At 38.4% G+C, this 26800-nt stretch overlaps 1 protein-coding gene across 3 annotated transcripts in view; it reads right to left on the bottom strand.

The window, feature by feature from the left end:
* SHF (Src homology 2 domain containing F) overlaps positions 1–26800 on the bottom strand; it is a 107269-nt gene that overhangs the window by 66513 nt on the left and 13956 nt on the right. For all 3 annotated transcript variants that reach the window (XM_053461852.1, XM_053461853.1, XM_053461854.1), the window contains exon 2: positions 10420–10549. In XM_053461852.1, coding sequence (XP_053317827.1) covers positions 10420–10549 — 130 coding nt within the window. The remainder of the gene's footprint in view (positions 1–10419; positions 10550–26800) is intronic.

Here is a 26800-nt window from a genome sequence, read left to right as displayed (position 1 = left end):
GGAAGTGCCGCCAGCTTAATTTCCTCTCAGACTTCAGTTTTTTTGTTAAAGCAGGTTCACTCATTATTTCTCTGTATCTTACTCTGTCTATTTTTCTTCAGTTTTAACACGATGACCAGTCCCTGCTGTTGAGAAGCATCCCGACAGCGTGTAGCTATCATCGCCATCATTTCTGTGTTTTGAATAATAGGCAGTGTTAAGTTTGTGCGACACATATTTCTTTGAGTTTAGCCAAAAAGCTTCTTTCCCACCTCACAGCTGGGCCACTACAATGCTTTCTGGCAGAACCAGATTCTCCTAGCCAATGATCTTTGTAGCTCCTGCAATATGTGTAATTACCTCTCCAAGCCTCATTGTTTGCGTGCAGTGTTTTGTGGGATGGCCTTTTCTGTTAGTCCATGCCATTTCCATAACTTTTTCTCTAACTTCTGTAAAATGTTCAGTTTCCTTCGGGTCTATATTCCTAATTCCTATTCCTGGTGAGGCCCACCAAGCTAGCAGCGTCCTATGTAGGGCAAAACCTGGAGCTTTCGGAGAATAGAAGTCGAATACGTATGGAAGCATTTCCAATTTAGTAATATGAAAAAACTGCCATGAGTCTGAATTTAAAATTACAATTATCTTGGTTTCACTTCAACCTGTGTAACTCCAGTATTATTCCTTGAACATGGCGTCTAAAAGGGGCATGAGAAATATTTAGTTACCATGCTTGAAACCTCTTTAGTGATTATACTGCTTTAAATTCCTATAAACTGAAGTCTATGTGAAGGTGTATACTAACAGATGTGGCGAATATACAGATAGCATATATCAAAATCAGACATCAATTAAAATGCACATAGAAGAGGTTCTTGTAATGGAAATGCCCTCTGAAGAATTTCAAGAAACAGATGATAGTACAAAATATTCAGAAGCTCTCTTAATGGCAGGAAATGTAATAACCAGATGGGAAAATCAAGAAGGAGCAGCCAAGGCAGTGAAGTAACATTTTAAGTAGAAAAAAATGTTAGGATAAAAATCCTTCTAAGGAAGAAAAAAAAAAAAAAAAAAAAAAGGAAATAAAAATAAGATCACTAGCCGAGTAAAGAATAAATGCTCTGTTTTTTTGTAATTAAAATGGTTTTGTGTTACAATATGGGCCAGTTTGTAAAGACGAGGGATGTTTGAAACAGAACACCAAAAACAATGTGGCTATTGAAAAAAAGAGAACTATATCTTTATGTCTGGATTCTGCCTCATCATGGAATCCAAGCAGCAAGTGAGCCCTGCAACGTGTTTGACCCTGGTATTCCTGATTCCCACCTGATCAATTTGTCTGCTGCCAGCCATGACTTCAGATTTGTTTGACCGTCCTTCTTAACAAATTTGCAACCTAGTTTGTGTATAGTCTATTTCAATACCTCTGTCAAGAGGGCATGTACTCGTGAGTGCAGAGGTTGTATTTAAATTGGGTGAACTGAATTTATACCAGGGTAGCTTGCATTTTAATTGGACGAGGCATATATTGAATAATTAAGAACAGTGTTGTATATTTAGGTTGAGGGAAGAAATTTTGGGCTCAATAGAATTATACCGGACTGTGACTACAGTGATGTGAAATGTATTTGTCGCCTTCCTGATTTAAACACTTAAAAGTTTCGGCCATGAGACTAGTTTTACTACTAGACAATGATAACAAGAGCAGTGGTGACTCTAGGAACAATATATGTGGGGGGGGCACACATAAGATACCACAGTCAAAAGTGGGGGGCACTAATAAGTCATGCCACTGAAAAAACACTAAATAAATATATATAAATAAGATACCAAAACACCAGAGTAATGTGGTATGCAATGATATGTTAGTCCAATAACAAAGGTAATACTTAAAAGTTAATCTTTCAATAGTTTTCCTATTGTCCTCAGGTCTGAAGCAGTGCCTTTGCTTCTTTATGTGGCTATATTTAGTGGCCTATGTGGCCTTGCAACTCTTCCACGGATTACATTTTTGCACAAAGGTTCGTCTCATGTTTGGCGTAAAACATCTTGATGACCCCCAAGAGATTTGGTATAATATTCTGTGGATTGATGAGACAAAAGTGGAACTTTTTGAAAGACATATGTCCTGATACATCTGTCATAAAGCTAATATAGGATTCCACAATAAGATCATAGCAACAGTCAAACACAGTAGTGGTAGTGTATGTTCTGGGCCTCCTTTGTTGCTTTAGAACCTGGGCGACTTGCCATAATTGACGGAACCATGAATTCTGCTCTCTACCAGAAAATCAGGAAGGAGAATGTCTGGCAGAGTGCAGTTTAGTTATGCAGTAAGACAATGATCCAACGCATACAAGCAAGTCTACCTCTGAATGGCTCAAAAGAAACAAAATGAAGGTTATGGAGCAGCCTAGATAAAATCCTGACTTGAAGCTGATTGAGATTCTGTAGTATGAACTTAAAAAGGCAGTTCATGCTCAAAAAAACCTTCCAATGTGGTTGAAATAAAACAATTCTGCCAATAAGAGTTCGCCAACATTCCTCCACAGTGATGTAAAGAGCTATTACTGCCGTCATTGCCATTGTAAGCTCCTTACATTGTAAGCTCACAAGCGGGCCCTTAAATGCCCACCATTTCTGCCAGGAACTATAACTGTTATGTATATGTTAACTGGTGCTTAATAAAAGATAATTATAATAATATCCATCATTGTAATTCTGTTTCCAAATAAACCAGTGTTATGCCTTATAGGGGAATACTGCATAAACTGTAAAGCTTTTATTTTCATGGGCAGCTATATTTTTCTATATTCTTTTGTGAGAAAGGTATGTCACATCATAATGAAATAAATATGAAAAGGCATAATCCTATTTATGTAAACAACTTCTTTCACAACGCTGTAAGACGAGATTCAAATGAATGTCCCCTGGGCATTTATATTATGTAGAAAGGTGATGGGTTAAGAACGATTTCTCTTTTAATCTGGCACTTACTCCAGCCTGTTGTGGGAAGATAAGACAAAACAAAAAGGTCCTGCTTTAACCCTGTGAAGGTTAATCTTGGAATCCACTTCCAACAGCACCGAAAAGCATTTTGTCCAGAACCCAATTTATAAAATAGCTACAGGGTATTTAAAATACATTTCCACATGTTTGTCATACCAGTTATTTTCTCAAGAATTCTCAGTCTTTTAGGAAATCATGCCTTTAAGTGGTTGATAGTTCAGTCATATCGGCAGAGTGCTGAGGATAACAGCGTAACCCTTTTATCATATAGAATATGAAAAATATTGACCTAAGCACTCTACGATGCACAGTCCCTCTTTTTAGTCATCCTATTCCACTTTCCTCCATTAAATGTTACATAAAAATGTAAACAAATAAATAATGCAATGGGTCACAGCTTCACATAAAAATTCTTTGTAAAGCCTGGCCCCATAGCAATACTCTAGGCTGGCGCTACCTATAAGCAAGGTAGGCCTGGAGCACATGTAGCTTGGGGGCACCTCTTATGTGTTGGGCTGGTCTGTCCACTGCTAGGGGAGAAGGGCTTGTTGGGGAGATTATTGATCTCCCTCTAACTGGCAGTACATTCAATCTTACTGCCGAACACTGGGATAGGACATCATAGGTCAGGCACACCATGATGGAGGCCTGCAAGAAGAAGGACTTCAGAAAGGAGAAATGTAAGTGATGGATAGAGATAGTATAGAATAAATTGAAAAAAGGGAGAGATAAAGAGAAAGATGTAAGAGAGAGATATGTATGATGTGGTCACATGACCCACCCCAAGGGCATGGCATAAAGTGGCCAGGGCACCAGAAGTGTAGCACAATAAGGTTTTGCCTAAGGTGACAAAAATCCTTGCACCAGCCCAGGTCATACTCCTTAAAGTGTTCATTTGAATTGTTGGGAGGTATGCCTAACTCACGGAAGATAATCGACCATTCTTTATTGTCCTCCCTCCTGTTTTCTTGGGACTTTGGGGTGAAGCCAAATGATCTAAAAAACGAACAGACGCAGAAAGTCCAAAATTTCATTGAAGTGGCAGAAGCCTACACATCTTCCTATAATCGTTGGAGAGGGGTGTACAATTTTGTTTTTATATCATATTAACAATTTTTACAAGCAACAATAATTTTGTTACATTCCAAAGCTTTTCAGACCTTGGATAAAGTTGTGTTATTGCTTTAAGGGCAAAAGGTTTGTAACTACAAATTAAAAAGAATAGTTTTCCATTGCTTTTCTATGATTGCAACAATAAAGAAAACAAGGTGATACAGGGGTGACTTATAGGACCCTTGAAGTTTTTACAACCAAAGACTGTCTAATATGCCTAGGGATATGCCTTTCTCCTATTGTTTTATTTATTGATTTTGAAACACACCTTGTCCTTGTGTCCATTCGTATTGACTTCAATTTAAGTGGATTTTGTGCAACAGATGACAGATTGAAACACATGCATTAGATAGATAGATAGATAGATAGATAGATAGATAGGTAGATAGAAGTTTGAATTTATATGCCCAAAAACTATTTTTGCTACACAACATTTCAGAAACCCCCCCCCCTTTTCATGTTATACAATTCCAGCACTTTCAAAAAGAACCTTTGTTCATGCTGCTATTTTAGAAGACAACAGATGAAAACAAAAGGCAAATTATTTAAACATTCCTACTTTTGCGATATATGGGTGAAACTGACATGGTTTTGTTTTCACTGCAAACATTGCTTACACCACATTTTCTAAGAAGAAATACAGGTATTTTGGCAGTAAAAATCTCAGTTGATAGGTTGTCATGGAATGAGATAGGAATCTCCAGGGGACAGAGCAAAGAGCAATCAGATGCCGTTTGTGGGTAGAATACGTGCATGATAATTGTGGTATTCAAATAATCATCTTTCACAGAAATGTGCAAAATTATGATTACCAGCCGTTTTCATTCCCCTTATGCAATTTCCTGTTTCCATTCTCTTGTTACGGTTATGCGTGTTTTGCAAACTTTGTTTCTTTTTGTTTTACAGTATTTAACTTATATGTGAGTAACCTACCTTCATAATTTATGGCTAAAATGATCAGGGCCCAACCACCGATGAGGAAAGGCCCGGGCATTTTAAGGCTGGCGGCTGATGGCTGGGTATGAGAGGCCGCACGTTACATTGTTACGCTTTCGCAGGGCCCAGGCATACAGTTTAGTGCTTACGGAGCAATGCCTGGCCTTAAAATTATCATTCCACCTCTACATCATTAAGGCAGAGAAAAAACTGTTAATGTTCCATTATCTCTTACTTGGGGGTTATTGTCTTATATCTCAAATACAAAGGGCTAAACGGAATAGATTCTACCGCAGCTTAAAGAAAATGAAGAAAATGAAGAAAATGAAGTCATTTTGCTGTCTTTGTACGTTTGTACCAATAGTGGCCAAGGTGCACAAAAATACTGCGTATACCTTATACTGTAGTGTGCACTACAATTTGGAATTACGTACTATGCAATAGAATACTGTACTTATAATGGTGTAAATAATGAACCCACAATGAACTTGTTCAAAAGACACATAGAATTTTGTCAAAATTATACCCAGAAAGAAATATATACAAAAAGACAACAGTGCTCACTGAGGCAAAAAAAAAGATTAAACTATCATTTCAGTTTTAATAAGGATCTCACTCACAGACGCAAAGTAACGCACTGCTCTAGTGTTAACAGGCTAAATATGAAGAGGACTGGCAGTTGTTAGAGAAAATCCACACTTTGATATATTGTATCCAGCTTTCGGCATTGTAATAACAGGATGCGACAGTATCAATCAGCATATAAGAAATACTGTATATAACAAATATATAAGAAAAGAATAGACACATTGCGAGTATCATCAGACAATAAAAGATTTATAAAAAGCAACTGAGGCTTACTTGAACATATCTATGAGATTGCATATACGAGAGCTCACAATAAGGCACTATAAAAGTATTAGGTACTCCAAGACAGCGTCTATGCGCTCTTGGGCTGTTTACTGTAACAATACCACCGGAGCTACATATTAGAGGATTGTTAGAAACCTGTAGCGCCTGACCACATTGTCTTTGGTTTTCTGTTGATTATATGGCCATTTCATTACCTGATTATGACGGCCGCCTGAGGATCATAATCCAACAAAATGTTAATATATTGACAATGTTTAATTATTGAGAGCTGTATTTTGCACAAGATGACCTAGGTGTCTGCTTAGGACCTGAGGTGATTGGAGGGGGCCAGCCCCACACCTATTGCATGTGTAAGGGGTCCAGCCATGTCACTCAAGCGGGTTTTGTCTGTGAGTTTAAAGCAATTTGATTCAAATCCATGGGAAATACATTTCATAACCTAGAGAAAAGTTATGTATCTATCAGATTACCAACGAGGTTACTTGGCACCTTTCACTACTAAACTATTCAGGTAAATTGATAACATAAAGCACCATCCTATAAAGTAGCTCAAGTCCATAACACTTGCTAATTGTAATTTTTTTTCATGGATCAATTATATTGACTGAAGACAGTTGTTTAGACACTACAAACTTGAATAATTTAATCTCTCTCAGTAATTTATTGACATAAGCAAGTAAGATTTTGTAGGCGTGCGGGAAAGGTGATTTCCAAGTACCAGGGTTTTTCCGTAAAGAGAGGGTAATGGTTAAACAGTTATTTATAAACTAAACTTTAAGCATTCATACAAAAAAACACTTTACCCACATATATCGGAATTAAATACAAAATATCACGTAGGTTCATAAGTGCACTGTTCACTACCACATAAAACTTACGTGACCTGTAAGTGTTATAGCTGCACTGCTTCCAACAGACACAGATTTGCCAAGATCACCACCAGCTATTGGCTGCCCTGACAAGTGTCCCGATGTGACTCGGTCAAGACACATCCCATTGCTTAAGTGACCCCTGTCTATAGCCCGAAACTACCAGACTATAGAAAGCGTATGGTTTGTTAATTACCTTGATCATAGAGGCACAGACTAAATGTCCAAGTTTAGAAACCAATATATTAAATGTCAATTGTCTCCATAATAGAGCAAATTTGGTGAAGATGATTGGTGAACAAAAGATTGAAATCTATTAAACTTCAGAGACCATCTAGATCTCTTCTTCAGGTATATTAGAGAGCTAGATAGCCTTAAAAGCGTACACTCTATTACACTTCAATTGGCCAATAAAGGTTTCATCTTCAACAAATTAACGTTTTCTTTCAAACATAGTACAATGCTATACAGGTCTCAAATGCACAAAAGCGTACACGAAACATGAAAATCCAAATTTTTGCTATTCCTATTTTGCTTCTTTGTTCAAGCCCACACCCTATTAGATCAAGTCATTTTAACCGTTACAAGGCCTAAAAACACATGATTTTTGATCTTCTAACAATCATAGGGTTAAAGCACACATCACTATTTAATGTCATAAGGGAGTATTCCACCTTTGACACTACTTAGCCAAGCATCACAAAATGGTCCACTGAAATGAGAAGATTAAGATTCACTGAATTGCCTGAGAAAACAGTTTTACTGAGGCAGAACAAACTAATATGTTAAAACACCAACCAAAATTGATGAGCAGCTTTGAGCAAATCAATACGAGTTAATGAATTGAAGACTTATCTTGATAGGCTAGTGGAGATTAATTTGAATAGACCTTGAAAAAAAGTTAAGGAATATTACAGTCGAAGTCGTATTTTTCTAGCCGTCAGAAATGAATCAATTAACCTTATTAGTTCTTACTTAGGAAACCTCACTATTCAGCATTATGGGTTTTGCTTTGCAAGGAGCAGAGGTTACTGTTAATACTGTACACAGCTGGTGTCCTCTCGCTATGCAGCTGAACACATGTCCTATGAGATCGCTAAAAGAAAGCCAGCAAATGGAGGGGACACTAATGAGAAGGCATTGGGCAGTACAGGGACTTTATTCAGACACAAAAGAAACATTTGTAACTAATTAGAAGTTGCTGTAGAATTCTACTGGGAGAATTTACAAAATTGTGAATCTAGAGCCTCATATCAAAATAAGTTCAGAATGAAAACAGCGCTTATTAAATATTTCATATTTTAGTTGGTTGGGCTTCACTTTTCTGTATTTTACCAATGTTACTAAGAGCTCACAAACAAACTGCCATATTCAGCACCTACTTTATCAATCTTCCAAGGGCTCATTTACTACAATGAGTTGTGGACAATCTGATGTAAAATTAAGCAATTCAAATTATTTATTCAACCTGTGCATAATGAAGAATCAACCCTAGCAAGTTTCTGGTGCATCAGGGGCCAAAACACAACTATGCATTATGCATTACAAGTTCAGCCCTTATAAGCAAGGAATACTACCCAAAGTAAACCACTATTGTTCATAGTTAAATGTGTCACTGTTCAGTCTGTTTCAAGCAAGTAACACATTTTTTTCAGATCTTCAACCAAGTTGCCATGTAGCAAATATGTTTTATCTATCAGTATTCAAAGTGAATGCCAGCTCTTCTGGCTAGGCTGTATGCTTAAATCCGCAGTATCTGATCAAGTATGTATTAAAAAATACATCACTTTTTTCACAACTTAAAGGGAAAAGCTATAAGTCAGACGGGGGGGGTAGTTTAAGAGACAGCAAAATGATTCATGTAAGGAAAATTAAGATTTGTTACTTGCCTCTAATAGTCACAACAGCAATGAATAGAATGTAGATAGGGCCCTCCAGCAGGAGTGCAGCCGGTGCCCTATTAACATTAAGCCAGCCATGTCTGCAGTGCCACTCATCACTTAGCTGTCTGGAAAGCCTTTATCTACTGAGCATTTCCAATTCCCACCAGGCCAAGTGGAATATATTAAAACTAAACCCGATGTGTAGCAAGTGACACACTAAAATAACTACTACTAAATGTTACAAACTGACAGCATGCATTTATCACTTCATGTTTCTGTTTCAATTTGTTGTAATAAATACAATGAAAGAGGCAATTTAACATTCCGAAGGAAAAAAAAAATAAAAAAAAAATTCTGATGAGCATTTGCCGGTTGCTCCTAGGCATGAGAATGTTAGAATACTACTTTAAGATATTTTCAATTAAGCGGTGTCTAATTTGTAACATTAGCCGTTTCTACTGTACAAACATTTTCGGCATCTATGAACTCAAAGAGCAATCTGTCACAGACAATGACACACATATTAATAGGAAGTTGAAGAGAAACCAGTTTTGTAAACACATTTATCTAGCTTGTCACACTTTGTGGCTGTAAAACATTAATTATGTTGCAGGATATATATTAGTTTCCCCAATTTCTTTCTTGGCATAAGATACTAATGAAAACGTCTTTGCAGAGTGCAAGGCTTTTACCCAACAGAGATGCTTCATGTCAGAAAACTTAACCCTAGAGAGTTTTCACAGACTGCTCTTTAACAGCAAGGGTATGTCCCACCGTAAAGACAGGAGTTTGTTTTATTTATTTTTGCAATATAATGAACCACAGGACAACAGGAATCTTGCTTGTAAACCAGATGTTATCCCTTATGATGTCATGATGACTTCACAGGGTTTATATATAAATGTTTTTATTTTAAAGAAATTGATATGTTTTAAATAACAATATTTATTTCCTCTGGGAGAAACTCTCCCATTTGACAATGTGATCCCCACTGCAACCAGCAGACCTGCATTGCTGATCACTGTGATCAAACAGCAGAGAGGGGTCATTAGAGATTCCAGGGCATAGACAGACCCTCTGAAATCTCTTTTGCGTTTCACAGTATTTGTGGCCCTGTCACCATTGATATCACTGGTAGAGAAATGAGGTATAATGCTGAGCACTTATTATTATTTATTGTTTTATAAAGCTCTATCATATTCCATAGCGCTGTACAATGGGTAGGCAGGACATAAGTAGTATATGACAACATTTTGACTTGCAGAATTATACCTCATTTGTCATCCTAGAGCCAGAGATGTTGGTTTCTGATAACCTGGGAGATGCCAGGCCATCATGAGACATACTTACCACCCAGGTGGGAAAATGTCTTCTCTGGTGCAAAATATAAAGGATGTAACACTAGGTTCTAGTGGTTGTTTAAGCAACTTTAAACAGGTGATAGTCTGTTGTTACAATATGAAGGGGTTACTAGATGCTGATGCTAAAGGAGTAAGTCACTGAAGTATGGATTCCTGTAGCCACAAGTAGAAAGAATAAAAAGCTAAATTACCATCTAAATAATGTACTAGGTAACAAGCTTTAACCATGTATACTATCAAATTAAGCCACAATAGATGGAACCTTTAAATGTACATGGTAACTCTCAGTAGCCAACAGAACAAGATTTAGACTCACATGTAATCAAAAGACCCACGAAGTCACATCAGTTGATGCAAGCAAGACCCTGTTACCTCATAGCTTTATTAAGAATGAGTTACCTGCCATCATCTTCTGGGCTTCATATGGTTCCATGTAACCATCATTTTCAGCTACTTTCTCAGGGGCCACCTGATTGCCAGGTACCTGTTTAGCATCAAATGGATCTGCATAGTCTTCAAGAATTATAACCTAGTTGAAGAAGAAAAACAATTATTAAGGCAACTCACCAGCTATAGCTTCAATTGCATTAAACTACATATTTTTATATATATTAAGGCATTTGTGTCATATTTGGGTTCCTATGGTCTTATGGATTTCTTCTCCTTGGCATTTTCAGCCAAGCAAAATAATACATAATCAAACTTGACAAGTTTAACGGGAAGCCCTCACCAATTCTTTTTCTTACTAGTATCAAATTAAATTTATTTATAGGAAATGTGCTTTTTTGTTTTGTATTTTCTTTTTGTTTAAAGTTCTAGATTCTAGATTTTGCATAATTGCACCTTGACCCCTTATCATAGTACCTTGCAGTGAACAATACAAGTCTTATTCACATAGTCAGACATTCTGACTAATGAAATGGAGAAAAGAATTTCATTGGGGAACCCCCCCTTTTTTTTTTTTTTTTTAAAGAAATGTCAAGAATCTACAACAGCAAATCTACAACAGAAAAAGAAAAGAATCACGGTGTTGCAATGACCCAGTCAAAGTCCAGACATCAACCCGATTGAAATGCTGTGGCGGGACTATAAGAGAGCTGTGCATTAACAACCACTCACAAACCTCAACGAACTGAAGCAATGTCGTAAAGAGCAGTGGGACAAAATTCCTCCACAAAGGAACTGTTAGACATATAAATGCCATACATTTTAAAATTTGAACTGAATTATTAAAGTTGGTAATAAAAAAAATAACAGTAACAAAAAAAGACTACTGATAGAAAAGAACATTATTATTTTATAATATATGATTTTGAAGTAATCTAAGAAATATCTTTATGTTCACATTTTTTGGTTCGAATGTCTAGATCTACTTTTGAGACTTATGTAGCTTGTTCTTTATCACTGTAAAAGTAGCTAAACGCAGTGCACAGACAAGCTGCTTATATCATTAATCAAACAACCTATCTTTATCAGTCTCATAATATCATTGCCCGCAGGTTTTATAGACTTTCTGTTCGGTTTTCACCTTTACTACTAAGTGAAACATTGGAAGTATGTAAAAAAGAAAATGTATGTTGAAGAGCAATAACACTTTAATACTGTAAGGATGTATGCAGGGCTGGACAGGGGATATTGAGGCGACCCTGGCACTTTAGTAAACTAAGTGTGGCTGAGGCTGAACATTACATTCTTGTGTTTACGTAGCATGGCATATCCAGCCGGGAAACACACACTGCATCAGCCAGTATTACACTGGAGTGGCAGATCAGTTGATTATGGGTCATTTGTGGCCAGCCACCCATTGGGCATTTCACCATTGTGAGAGATGGCCAATATGGGCATGCTATATGCCAAAAGCGCCAACAATCTTGCATAATTATAATAAACAGGGGCTTCCCCAGGGTTTAAGCTCCCTAGGCAAACTATAACCATGGTGCCCCCATCCTTGCTTGGTGGTTCCTCTTACCAGTTTAGCATCTTAATCACTTCATTTTAAATGAATGGACACATGAATTTAACAATTTTTAAATCATTTTCTGCAACAGATAGCTGCTACTTTTTTGCCCATTATAAAGAAATACAGGTGGTCTTCCTCTTCTTTTGCCCCTTACAGAACATAAGTCTGATTTATTTATGAATTAGCACTGCCCTCCAGAAAGCAATATGACCACCAGGTTTTCCACGATGCAGGAAACAAAAAGGTTTGTACAAATTATTGTAGCAAGAACCAGGGCCGGCCCTACAATGGAGCGCTTTTTTTTAAGCGGAGGAGAGAGAGGGGCGCCGAGTGGTTTTCGCTTACCCGCTCGGCGCCCCTCTCTCTCTCTCCTCTGCGGCGAGTCTCCGTGCTCTGCCACGGTGCCGGCGCTCAGCATTACAAGCCGGCACCGTGGCAGAGCAGGGAGACTCGCCGCAGGACTGTTTAAAGGTAAGTCCCGGAGGGGGGGGTTAGGGTAGATAATGGCGTCGGCGAAGTTTAAAGTCCCGGGGGGGGGCAGCATTTTAAACTTCGCCCCAGGCGGCATTAAGTCTTTGGCCGGCCCTGGCAAGAACGTATTCAAAAGAGAAATGCACTTTATTTAGACCCTCCTGTTATATGAAAATATATATCTTCTCTATATTATGACAGTTTGAGTATTTTAAAGGAAATCACAACTCATCAAATTTTGAAAATATTATTTTTCCCTGCTAAAATATTTATTCTTATGTTATTGTATATTAGCTTTAAGTTTCTCCTTGTCATTATAATTAGATCTCAAGTAAACATGCTCTATTATCATATTATACTCTAAGCATGCAAATACTATAAAAAAATAGTTAATTGAAAGTAATGTATTAGTGACCATGCCACCTACCTATAGCTGCATCTTAGCAAGCCAACTGATTTTGAAAGTATTTAAACTGTTGCATTTTCATTTCCACATTTTTATACCAGAAATTATGTAAAATTAGGAACTCAGCAAATAAATTGTTAAGAAAGCAGACATTTCTGTAAAAGATTAAACACTATCACATTAATTGAGTTAGAAAAATGTGGTCTGTATTGACATCCGCAAACAGAGCTTAGAAGGACAGTATTTTCTAAGGCTTGTGATGCTTTGAAGGCAAAAAAAAAGCCTTTGGGCACATGGCTGCAAGGGTGAATATAATATATATATTTTTTTTTTTCTTCTTCTTCAATAAAGAGATAACATATTAAGATGCAGCATGAATTTTAGCATGTCTGGGACCACAAGGTTGAGGAACATTATACAGTGTCAAGCTGGACTACAAAACACAAATAAAAGCTCTAAAGCTAATGTATTCCTATCAGACCAATATCTATATCTGCATCTCTTTCATACTAGTACTAACATTCTGTATTTATTAATCTGACTTCTGCTAGCTCAGCCTGCACAGGGCAGCCAACTGTGTAAAAGTGCAGATTTCTAATGAGAGTCTATGACCTACTGGAGGACTCAGAGGAACATATCAATCCTTTAAACAGTGGAGAGCAAGCAATTAAACACTTTAATGTATTGGATAGCAGCGTCCTGTTTAAATTAACACTTTACCCCCTTGTAAATGCATTAAGGGTTCCAGAAAAAACCTTATTCCTCTGACCTCTTATTCCCTGCTCCATAGCTCCTTGTCTCACAGGATATGTTTTCAGCCACATGTCTGCTTTACTCACCATCAGCCAGCTTCACCACTGGCCTCCTAAGACTTTCAGAGATCCCCACACATAACTGAAGGTGAGAAATCTGTTTGCTTACAATTAAATATGTGTAGACCTTAGCAGGTCTAAAAATTAGGTAAATACAACCTTGAACAACAACACATGATATATTACAACGTGTCATGGTTTATTCAATGAAATAAATCCAAAATGGAGAAGCCATATGTGAAAAACTAAGTACACTCTTACTGCTTTCATAAGAATTAAGATACTACGTAGCAGTCAGGTGCTGCTAATCAAATGGCCTTGATTAATTGATCATCAGCAATTGTGACCACCAAGCCGAAGTTTTAGCAGATTCATCCCAAGGTGCAATGCTCGGAGAAATTGCAAAAAAAACCCAAGACCTACATATCAGACTCTACAGGATTCAGTATGTTAAATGTTCATGACATTACAATTAGAAAAAGATTGAACAAGTATGGTTTGTTAGGAAGAGTTGCCAGGAGAAAGCATCTTCCCTCTAAAAAGAACATGGCAGTACGGCTTAGATTTGCAAAGTTGCATCTGAACAAACCACAAGACTTCTGGAACAATGTCCTTTGGGCAGATGAGACCAAAAAGGAAATGTCTGCCCATAATGCATAGCACCACGTTTGGCAAAACCCAAACATAGTATATCAGCACAAACATACAAACTGCCAAGCACGGTGGTGGAAGGGTGATAATTTGGGCTTGTTTTGCAGCCAAAGGACCTGGGAAGCTGCAGTCATTGAGTCGACCATGAACTCCTCTGCATTCCAAAGTATATTGGGTCATGCAACAGAACAATGATTCCAAGCACACCAGCAAATCTACAAAAATGGCTGAAAAAGAAAAGAATCAAGGTGTTGCAATGACATGGTCATTCAACCAGACCTCAACCCAATTGAAATGGGACCATAAGAGAGCTGTGCATAAACAAATGCCCACAAACCTCACTAAACTGAAGCAACGTAAAGATGAGTGGGTAAAAATTCCTCCACAAAGATGTGAGAGACTGATTACTTCAGTGACAGAAAATGATTACTTCAAGTTATTGCTGCTAAAGGTGGTTCTACAAGCTATTGAAACATAAGGTGTTTTTTTTTTTTTTTACATATGGCTTCTCCATTTTGGCTTTATTTTTGTTGAATATATAATGACACTGAAATATGTTATGTGTTGTTCATCTGGAGTTGCATTTACCCAATTGGTAGACCTGCTAAGGAACAGATGATTGTTATAATGTCCTGATATGCAAAACTATAGAATTTAAAGAGGGTGTACTTTCTTTTTCACACAACTGTATACTATATGATAACACCTAAGACCCTGTGACAAATCTGCAAATCTAACAGCTATAGGGTTTATTCACTAAAAGAAAGAGCTGGTAGTAGAAGAGTTGTGGTTTCACTATTCATTATGAAGGGCCAAAACAAGCGTGGTGGGCTGCGCTGGCCCTGTATAATGTATCATTCAGTGTATACAGTGACTTAGAAGAAACCTTGCTGACTCAACTATACATTATAAAGGACAACCAAGCTCTTCCTGCTGCAGAAGCTCACTGGGGTTGGTTGTTCAATATATATTGCCTGCACTCTGCTATCAACTCTACCTTTAGTGAATACATGCTTATGTATATTGTTCACTATAGAAAAGAAAAAAAAAAAAAGTAAACACACCAGTACAAATGTGTTTATTTATACCATGGACTTCTGTGAAAATGTAACCAGATCTCATTGGGAAAGAAAAAAAAAATTCTCTTTTCCGTTTCTCAAATGCCATTTATGTGTTGAGTAATTCAATGTTAGGGTTAGAAATTCACTAAAAATGCAGTATCATCTGCAAGTCTTTGACAGTAAGTAAACAATATTAATTTGAAAGCATCTAAAAAAAAGGTACAAGAAAAATGTTCTGTTCTCTAGCAGACTGAATCAAATTGGTGGCAACTAAAATGGCATTTTAATAAAAGGTCTTCTCACATTATGTTGAAGTCTATTAAACCTCCAAGTGCTAGGAATCATCAAGATTCACTAAGCATGAGTGAGCTGACATGTTTTCCCTAGGGATATGAAAAAAGTAAAAATCTTATTTAGCAGTGCCACGCTTCAGTACAGGAGGGTAAGGTATGGAAAATATGCCTTAAAGGAGATCCTATGCCAGAACTCCCCAAAAACAGTTTATTTAAAATAATGTATATTGTTTTATTAAATATATCAATACACTGTCTCTGAAATCATGTTTTCTGCCTGACTTATTAAGGATTTAAAAGGTAATGTCAAGAAGTATATAATATTAAGACTTTTTTTCGAACACAAAATAAAAAAAACATAGAAACTCAAAAGAAACAAATTCTACACCTTTCAGGATGACCACCAAACATTAAATAATAATAAGCATTTTTTTAATTCATGGTAAAAATAATACTAAAAGTTCATTCATTTGATCTATGGAATTCAGCTTCTCGTGGAGATAATTACACCGCATGTATTTTACTTAACAACTTAAGATACCAAAACACGTAAATTATTATATTTTGTGAAAGGCTATGGCAGATGTGAATTTGATGCTTTTGTTCAAAATTCAATTGCTGATTCTTATCTCTGGAATGGAACATTAACATTGATTTTCTTTGGCGTGCAAACAGGTTAATACATTGTTTCATATAAGTCAGGATTCGCTTATTTAAAGGGAAATTTTTGCCTTTCTGCAGTCAAGGAATATTTCTTGACTGGTGCATCTCTTGGGGTTTGTTTCATGTATGTGGGTTGTTTTATAGTGCTAATTCTGCCATTTACTTTCCATGCCTTGTAAGAGAACAAAACTGTCTTATGGCTTCTGTTCAGAACATTCAGAAGCCCTTCTGTTAAGTCAAAGGCTTTTGCTTAAGCAATTATTTTGCCCTACAACATTTATGCACATAAATGTATTTATTTTCTTCTGCCTAAACGTGAGTGACATTCTGAAGGGCAAATCTTAAAACATAATTTTTTGTAAGATGGGAGAACGCAAGCCGCTAAGAACAAGTTTAATCTCCTATAATATAAAGAGGTACATATACACTACTAACCTAAACAAAAAATAACTACTGAACATATGAAACATTAAAAGGTATGTTGATCATCATAGCCTGCAGCGTCTATCCAGATTATTGCAGCCATTATTCTTTTTTTTTCCAAGATGTTTAGAAGTAACAATGTTTAGACCCTTTTAAACCCTAGAAAGCATATAAAATCAACCTCAAACATTATTCATATTCTGACATTTATCAAAATATATAGGAAATAGGGTATAATGAACGCAAAAGGTACTTTTATCCAGAAACATTAAAGGGACATTGCAGCCATCATATGCATGTTCATGCATATACAGTGGTGACCAACACCCGAACAGGCTCTGCCACACCGACACCCAGACACACACACCAGGACAGGTTCTGCCACACCGACACCCAGACACACACACCAGGACAGGCTCTGCCACACCAACACCCAGACACACACACCAAGACAGGCTCTGCCACACCGACATCCAAACACACACCAGGACAGGCTCTGCCACACTGAAGCATAAAAAATGTATTTTCTATACTGCTTTGTCTTTAACCCCCCCATTGTATTTTTGTCCCCTTGTGTATTTGTGACGGCCCCGGGTTAATCGGTGCCGTCTGTCGTAGTAGATTTATGTACTTTCCCCATATATGTGGTGTTTATTTGAGTATACTGTGTTCTCCTTCATGTCCTACTCTGTGCCACATGTCCTGCCCCCAGACTTTTAACCCTGTATAACCCGGACACAGGGCCGGCCCTATAATGGGGCAGACTGGGGCAATTGCCCCAGGCGGCACTTTAGAAGGGGCGGCACTTTGCCGCCCCAAGCGCTTTTTTTTTGTTTGTTTTTTGAAGCGGAGGAGAGAGAGAGGGGCACCGAGTGGTTTTCGCTTACCCGCTCGGCGCCTCTCTCTCTCTCTGCGGCGAGTCTCCCTGTTCGGTCCCGGTGCCGGCTTGTAATGCAGAGCGCCGGAAGTGACGTCAATTTCCGGCGCTCAGCATTACAAGCCGGCACCGTGGCAGAGCAAGGAGACTCGCCGCAGGACTGTTTAAAGGTAAGTACCGGGGGGGGGCGGAATCGTAGATTATGGCGTCGGCGAAGTTTAAAATGCCCCCCCCCGACGACGACGTCGGCGGCGGGGGGGGGAGCGGCGTTTTAAACTTCGCCCCAGGCGGCGTTAAGTCTTCAGCCGGCCCTGCCCGGACACCATCGGCCCGACCACAGCACTATCATATGGAGATACCCAACGGGTGTTGGGAGTCCCGACCAGGGGTGGTCTGGGGAGGGAGCCGCCTTTAGATTCCCGCTCGACGGGACATCCAGGAGAGCGGGGGTTAGCCGGTGCGGTTACAGAACCCGTGCCCGGCTACCTCGCGGCTCGTGTTGCTTTTTGGACAGAATATCCTCAGGACCCCGAGCTATCCATCGGTACTCCGGGATCGCCGCCGCCCCTTCGGGATCACCCTGAAAACGATGGTTGAAAGCTGGGTGGACATTGCGGGACCCGGTGGCCCAAGTATGGCGCTGGACTGTCTGGGCTGGGCGGGGATATGTGGACATGGTTTATGGCCCTTTTTCCTGTGTTGGATTGTATACAAGCCTGTGAGTTTCCCAAATAAAGAGTTCCTGTTTTACCTCACTATGAGTCTCGTCTTGTTATTGAGGTAAACCTCACTGTATACTACAGTGCCGCCGAGGTTCCTGAAGAGCTGTGTGCCCTGCTATGATCATGTAATTGTCCTTTTCAGGACAATAGCCCCACGGTGTAGCTCAGCTTCGGCTAGCCACAGTGGTAAAGCAGCCCCTTCTCTCTGCCTCAATTCCCTTGAATATGGGTCTGCTTTCCTTTAACCTTCTATTTTTTGGTAATACTTACATTTTTGTGTTTTGTTTTTCCTGCTCTCCTCCTCCTCTCCCTGTCACGAGGAACTCTTGACAGCCGCTGAGCGGCTGCGAGCGGGATTGAAAGCAGCCGTCGTGCGGCGGTCAGACTGCCTTCGCCGGCCGGCCTACCAGGAAATTTTCCGGTATCCCGGTGGGCCAGTCCGGCCCTGGATGGGTGGTTCCAAATCCGGTGGTGGTGGGGGGACTGGGCAAGGAATAACCCGGGGGGGAGACCTGTAGCGACGCCACTGTGCATATAATAGCTGAGAGGACCCTTTAAATGCAAGTATGTTAGTGGCGTCCCCTTGCAAACGCATGGGGGGATTCTGCAGAACCACCCCATACACATTTTAACCTTTCCTCACCCCCTGCTAGTTACTGTGCAGAAGATGTGTAACAGGTTTAGATGTAATGTATGAATATTTAACTTCATGTGCACTGTAGGCATAAGGCTGTATTGTATATAAGAGAAGATCAAACACCAAATGAGGTTTGAAGTATTTACAGGAGAAAATGGGCAGATGAGATGAGACAAATTATTTTATGTTCCTAATAAATCAGTCTATTACCACATGGTTTTATGAAGGCCGCAGTATTTGCTTTTTTTTTTAATCTCATTTATGTACTTTTCCATTTGAAGTCCCACACATAGTACTGAGCATTTACTTACAGAACCAAGTAAAAAAAAAATATATAAATTTCTAAATAATAAAATGATCTATATAAGTCAATGGCAAATACTTTAATAGGCAAGTATTTCCCTGCATTCTAGTGAGGTAATTTTAAATATTGAAATTATACAAACTAGGATGTTAAGATCTACCTGTTACACATGGTTATTCTTGTTGTATACATGATTTTGATATGAAAAACTGTTACAAAACCTTCGTAGGACAATTTAGTGTCCCATACAGCCTTATCAACAAAGAATGCATACATTGGAAGTACTTTGATATCCAATATTCAATCTGTTAAATAAATTACAAGTAGGAGTACCAGAGCCCCACAGTGGGCCACTGACTGGTGCTCCCATTGAAATCAGTTTTGTGTGTGTATAGTTATTAAACAGGTAATTTCCACCTGTAAACCACGAATATATAGCAAAAATTATGTTGTCAAGTAAAATAATTTATTACTGTAAAATGATTCTGCTCTTTTGGAAAAAAACTGTAATGCTTATCTTTAACCGAGGTGTCGTGAAGAACAAAGGGAAGTTAATTTAGCCTTCAAAAAAAGAGTGGCAAGGTTATAAGCATAGGCTTAACTCAAGTGTAAAATTACATTATAGCTGCAACTTGAATTAATAAGCCAGAAGCAAGAAACTGAACTTGGCTAGGAATGTATGATGAATACTGGTGCCAAATTAAAGAAAGGTACACAGTTTCCACCTGCTGTGCCTTTGGGCGCCAAGGCAGATCTAAATTATTAGGGGATTTCTGAAGTTACCCTGAGCCCATTATTTTTTCCAGCCTTTAACTCCTTCTTTAACTACCTTAAACCTGGAACTTGTTTTCCACCACATTTTACCATAGGTTTAGAAAACCATAATTCTGCTCTTTTAAATTTAGTGTATCCATGCACATTATATATCATTTTTTACCAGGACAGAGAGGGCTTTCTTTTGATATCACATTCAGATAGTATAGTCCAACAGTAATATGAATAATAATATTATTAATAATATTTAAAAAACAAACAAAACACATGTGGCTTACCTCTGTAATTGTTTCTAAAATAGTCAAGTTAACTGTGTCTTGATTTTGAAAATACCATGGGTATTTTACTAGGAGGATTAAACACTTGTCATGGGTGGCCACCAACCTCCGATTTCCGATTCCTAACCATGAATTTGTTTATTCTGCAAGGCCTATATCTCGTTTGCCACAAATCTCTGACAAATATAGCCATCATATAGATTTTCTCTACCCCTTTTTCACTAACACATTTGCATTGATTAGAATTGTGCACATTAAATGCAGCTGCATGGAAAGGCAAAACATTTCCAACTACATCATAATTACATAAATACCCCACATACATAGATAGTTTTTTTTTTTTTTGGTAGTTAGTGTACTTTGTCTAGGCTTCGCATAATCCACTCATTTTAGCAGGTGACAAGACACTCGACATAGATGGCAATTTAGGCACATATAACACAAGGTTAAATAGCATGAATATACTTACACAATTTAGGGGAAATATTTTGCACCTCTGGTGTACCTGCTTTTGTAGACTACAGCTTCCACCATCAGCCTGGCCAAAGGTGATGGGCGTTATAGGCTGCAAACTTTTACCTTCCAATTTCTTGGAATTTTTTTCCATTGAGGAGATCAGATATGTTGGAGGGGTGGGCAGTTGGTATGCCATAATATCCGACCACCCCATGATAGATCTAAGTATATATCAGATGGTAGTACGCAGACAAAGCTTTTTTCCAATATTACTGACAAGGAAGCAAGTAGCCATCTTAGGCTGCCTGCTTTATTAACCACTGACTAGTCAGCAGCACTCAACCCACCACGGCCAGACAGGGGATGACTAAGAGGCCCTGGCACTTTAAAACCAGAGACCGTCAAATGACATGGCCACCAGCTCAATACGAATAGCCGCTGCCCACTGGGTAGCAATGTGGTACAGATGCACACACTGCTATTTAAGACACAACTATGCACACTGTCCTTATGTGTTTTAAGGCATACATATTCAACATATATATTCAGCCTGGTCCCAGCAGACTCTTTTTTGGCTCCTGTTAAATGTAATTATATTGATTGAGAATATGATTCAAAAATTTTCATAAGAGTGCAAAATTAAATGTCATATGTTTCCAAACCTAACACCCCTATTAAAACTATACTATATTTACAAAAAAAACTAATTCTCACAGCACCAGATGATGCTTTCTTAGAAGTGTTGAAGGTGAAGAACATCACACACACACTTTAAGTGACACGCATGTTACATTACTGTGCCAGTAGGGGTTCCTCTACAGTCTAACACCATCTGTCTTATCATTTCATGTTGAATTAAAAATGTGTGGTTCTTGTGCTCTTTAAGGATAATTATTACACAGCAGTTGCTATTAATGAAGTTCCAGCTCAGTTGCTAAAATTGAAGGGTGTCCCATGCTTTTTAGAGGCGTGCTGCTATGATTCAACTTTTTTTTTTTTTTTTTTTTTTTTTTTTTAGGTATGTGGATTAAGAGCAGACATACCTGTGTTATCTTTCTGAGATGTTGTGAGTACCCATTCAACTTATTTTCATCAGGGACGAAGCATAACTAGACGTGCATTGAGTGTTCTCATGGAGTGCTACTTGTGAGGAAACAAGCGGACTGGGTCTGTATCAACGAGTAGATGTAGGTCAGATTGAGAAAATTCATATATCACAAGCATATTCACCATGTTTCTCTTTAATTTTAAAAAAAAATTATACCTATTTCTGTGATTGTGTTGATTTAATAACTGACATAACATTTTATACTCTGGACAATTGAAGCACACCAATTATTTTGGGACCTTCATAACAACTTGGTTATAGCTGCCAACTATCATGGCCAGTGTCACAATTACTGCCATTGTTTTCAGCTTTTGGAGCACCATGGGCAAATAAAGCTTTGCAAGGCCGGGAGTCTCCAGGTGAAGCCTGGCTTCTACGAGTCTTAATGCCTTTTGTCTTTTGCCAGGCAGACAGGTGGCATTTGGCCTACTCCCCATTCATGTCCTGCCTACTCATAACCCACTCTCCCTGCTCCCTTCTGGAAAAAACTCCCAGACTAGGGACAGCTCTGGATTGGTCCTAGGTATAGGTATGGTGCATCTTACAACATATAGAAACAAGTTGTTCTATGGGTGGACCTGTGCGTGACATTGTATGTACTTGAGTCTCCCAGAAACCCAGTGTTTAGGCTTGTACAAAAATAAAAAGTACAATCTATGGGACATAAAGAAATAAATACATGCTTTTGTCAGTAGGACAGAGATGGTTTTGAATGTTCAGTTAAAACTTTACTTTTACAAAATGTGCTTGAATATTCCTTTAGATTTGGCTTTGGTTTATTGCTGTAAAATGGCAAGTAAACAGAATGCTCATGCAAACAAAAAGTGGTTAAAAAAATTTAACTAATAAAGAAAATCTAAAAAGGTTGGAAAATGGAAACAAGGGTAAATTGATGCTTAAGTGTTATACCTATAAACAAGGCTATCAATAGATAAACAGCATGATTCTGTATTTTCCTCTCCAGAGCGCATTCAGAAGAGACAAAGTGTTTATTGTAATTGGGGCTGCAATAAAAGGCAACGGTTTCTTTATTGAAAATCTGACAGCTTTTATATTTCCAAGCATGTCAGGTTTCTGCGCCACCACACCCCATAACACGAACACAGCTGAAAACAAAGAGATATTGAATTTGACTAGTCTTTTATTACTGTTTGCTTCGTCCACACAGATTTGTTTGTCCTCTGTCTACAACGCACCGGTCTGATAAGCCAAGATTCTGCCTTGCAGTACCTATATGCAGCATCTTGTCATGTGTATATTTCAAACTAAGTACGATATCAAGACCATAAAAAGGAACACATACTTAATAATAATAATATTATTATTATTTATAAAGCGCCGACAGATTCCGCAGCACTGTACAAGATGAACATTTTACAAGTACAATACAGTAATTGACATACAGATACAAGACTAATGAAGAGCCCAGTTCCCACATGAACTATGTTGGTCTTCATTTTTGTTGATTATAATAGTTTGTTTTTTATATACTCAAAACAACCTACACTCCTGGAGTAGGATACCTTTAGAGAAAAAAGAGGCAGATGGAGGTTAGTTGTAAAGGATCTACTCAAATAGGGACATTCTTACCTTAGAAAGCTTTTCTTTACTGAGGCTGTGGTAGATAAGTGGTAGAGACTAAAACAGCAAGGCAATTTAAACATGCATGGGATGAATCCAACAGAAGTCCAAGGACTGATTAAGCTCAGAGTCCTTAGATCAGAAAATTGTGCCAAATGGTTCATATCTACCATCACACTCTTTCTGCGTTTCATTTGGGGGGGGGTATGTAACATATAACTAGGGCTGCAACTAACGATTATTTTAATAATCGATTAGTTGGCCGATTATTTTTTCGATTAATCGGGTAAAAAAAACCAATATTTAATAATTTAATGAAATGCCCTGCACCCACCCACACTCTGCCCCATCAGTTTCCCACCCGGCAATTATATATACACACTCTCTCTCTCTCTCTCTCTCTCTCTCTCTATACGTGCCTCCGCTACCAAATCGTTCCACTTACAACGTTCAACCGCAAAACTTTATTCAAATCTTCATCGTTCACGCGCGTCACATCCGTCATTACGCGTAACTTCAAGCAGACGGACACTACAGAGCTCTGCAGCAGAAACGGGGGAACGCTGGCGGAGGTAAGTGAAAGGAGCCGAGCGCTCCAACGACGAATCCATCACTCGATTAATCGATAACGGAAATCGTCGACAACGATTCCCGTTATCGATTATTATCGATTTTATCGATTCGTTGTTTCAGGTCTACATATAACCAGTCACTACAAAGCAGCAATTGATTTTCATGCTGCATCTAAGATGAGACATGCTGCCCATACTGCCTCTCTAATGGGTAAGAAAATGGAACTATCATTTATTTTTCATTTAAAGGATACATGTCAAAAACAGTAGTCAGAAGAGAAGACCATCTGAAAAGGGGGAATGCAAACGTCCAAAAAAAAAAAAAAAAAAAAAGCTTCCTATGAATCTATAAATGAATACTTTAGTTGGTCTTGTCTATGGTAGCACCACATATAACGTAAATCACTCATCTAGGGTACTGAAATATTATGTGAATTTAACCCTTAATTATAATGACGATAAAACTCTCAGACTCTCAACCGGCTTGTGGCTACATAATAATATCTACTTTGCTTTCATGCACAAGCTAGGTTTCAATAGCTACTCTTCATTATTGTCAAGTGAACACGAGGGAAAACGGCACCTCCAGACAGTTCTTATGTAAGTATTTGGAGAAATAAATACGTGCATGTATTTTCCGACGAGCTTTCTATTTTTCCAATGTCAGTTTCTGCAACCAGTCTGATTATTTTTCTGAACATGCAATTTATTTACCTGTAGTGCCCTTGGGCTGTGAGAAACTCTCAATATAGAGCATATTTCCCTTTTCCATGCTTAGTTTAATGCCCCTGTCACTTTGCTGTCAATATGCAATCAGCTCAAAAATATGAATAGAATATATATAAGAAAATATTTGCGCTCATGTTTAACCTATTACTTAATGACTGGAACCTACCCCATTATTAGGGGCATCTTAATGTACATCCAATTTACTAAAAGCAAATTTACTTAATCCAAGTGATCTGAAAGCACTGAAAATTTTCATTAAGCAAGATGTGTATTTGTGAACAGAGGCTGTGTTACTAATCTGTGTCTTGCATGTGGGTACCACCTTTACCACCTACACAAAGGCTAGCTACAGCCTAAAATCACAGCTTCTGTATATTCCAATTAAAACACAGTGTGAATGCATTAAGAGATAGCACTGACAATTACAAAACGAATAAAAATGTCAATAGAAATTAAGGAGAGTTTAATTAAGTTCAGTTTAACATTGAATTAATCATGTATTTAAACCCCTGGACAATACTGCCAAAAGTAGCCTAGAGAAATGCGAATGATTCCGTTTCAAATGGCAAAGGGACAAAGAATACTTGCTTCAACAACATGTTTTATGTCAGATGAATGCTGCCCTGTTACAGTCACTAAAATAGGTTAAGCAGGTTGTTAGAATATTTAGTTCCAGTGTATTTCTTGAAAGACTCAAAATATAAGAAAACAGAAAGCAGGATTTTTTTTAAAGGTTAAATGTCCACATGCTTTTAAGAGAAAATTGACAAAACCATATTGGTGTCATGTTCATTTAACAAATGGTATTTAGTACATCATTTAATTGGGGTTGTATATATCCAAAAGCATTTTAGGTTTAAGATAATGAATCCAGCCACTAGTTATATTAAGAATAAAGCACTCTATGGTCATATACAGTATCTCACAAAAGTGAGTACACCCCTCACATTTTTGTAAATATTTTATTATATCTTTTCATGTGACAACACTGAAGAAATGACACTGCTACAATGTAAAGTAGTGAGTGTACAGCCTGTATAACAGTGTAAATTTGCTGTCCTCTCAAATATAAACTAAACACACAGCCATTAATGTCTAAACCTTGGCAACAAACGTGAGTACACCCCTAAGTGGAAATGTCCAAATTGGGCCCAATTAGCCATTTCATTTCCCCGGAGTCATGTGACTTATTAGTGTTACAAGGTGTCAGGTGGGAATGGGGAGCAGGTGTGTTAAATTTGGTGTTATCCCTCTCACACTCTTTCATACTGGATACTGCAAGTACAACATGGGACCTCATGGCAAAGAACTCTGAATCTGAAAAAAATCATTGTTGCTCTACATAAAAATGGCCTAGACTATAGGAATATTGCAAATACCCTAAACTGAGCTGCAGCACGGTGGGCAAGACCATACAGCGGTTTCACAGGACAGGTTCCACTCAGAACAGGCCTCGCCATTGGTCGAACAAAGAAGTTGAGTGCACATGCTCAGCATCATATCCAGAGGTTGTCTTTGGGAAATAGACGTACGAATGAGGCCAGCATTGCTGCAGAGGTCTAAGGGGTGGGGGGTCAGCCTGCCAGTGCTCAGACCACACACTGCATCAAATTGGTCTGCCTGGCTGTCGTTCCAGAAGGAAGCCTCTTCTAAAGATGATGCACAAGAAAGCCCGCAAACAGTTTGCTTAAGACAAGCAGACTAAGGACATGGGTTACTGGAACCATGTCCTGTGGTCCGATGAGACCAAGATGAGCTTATTTTGTTCAGATGGTGTTAAGCGTGTGTGGCGGCAACCAGGTGAGGAGTACAAAGACAAGTGTGTCTTGCCTACAGCCAAGCATGGTGGTGGGAGTGTCATGGTCCGGGCCTGCATGAGTGCTGCCGGCACTGGGGAGCTACAGTTCATTGAGGGAACCACAAATGCCAACATACTGAAGCAGAGCATGATCCCCTCCCTTCAGAGACTGGGCTGCAGGGCAGTATTCCAACATGATAACGA

This window comes from Spea bombifrons, chromosome 4, assembly GCF_027358695.1.
Source record: "Spea bombifrons isolate aSpeBom1 chromosome 4, aSpeBom1.2.pri, whole genome shotgun sequence".
In the NCBI taxonomy this organism is placed as follows: domain Eukaryota; kingdom Metazoa; phylum Chordata; class Amphibia; order Anura; family Pelobatidae; genus Spea; species Spea bombifrons.
The sequence above is the reverse complement of the archived record's forward strand: the minus strand, read 5'-3'. Positions and strand labels throughout refer to the sequence as shown.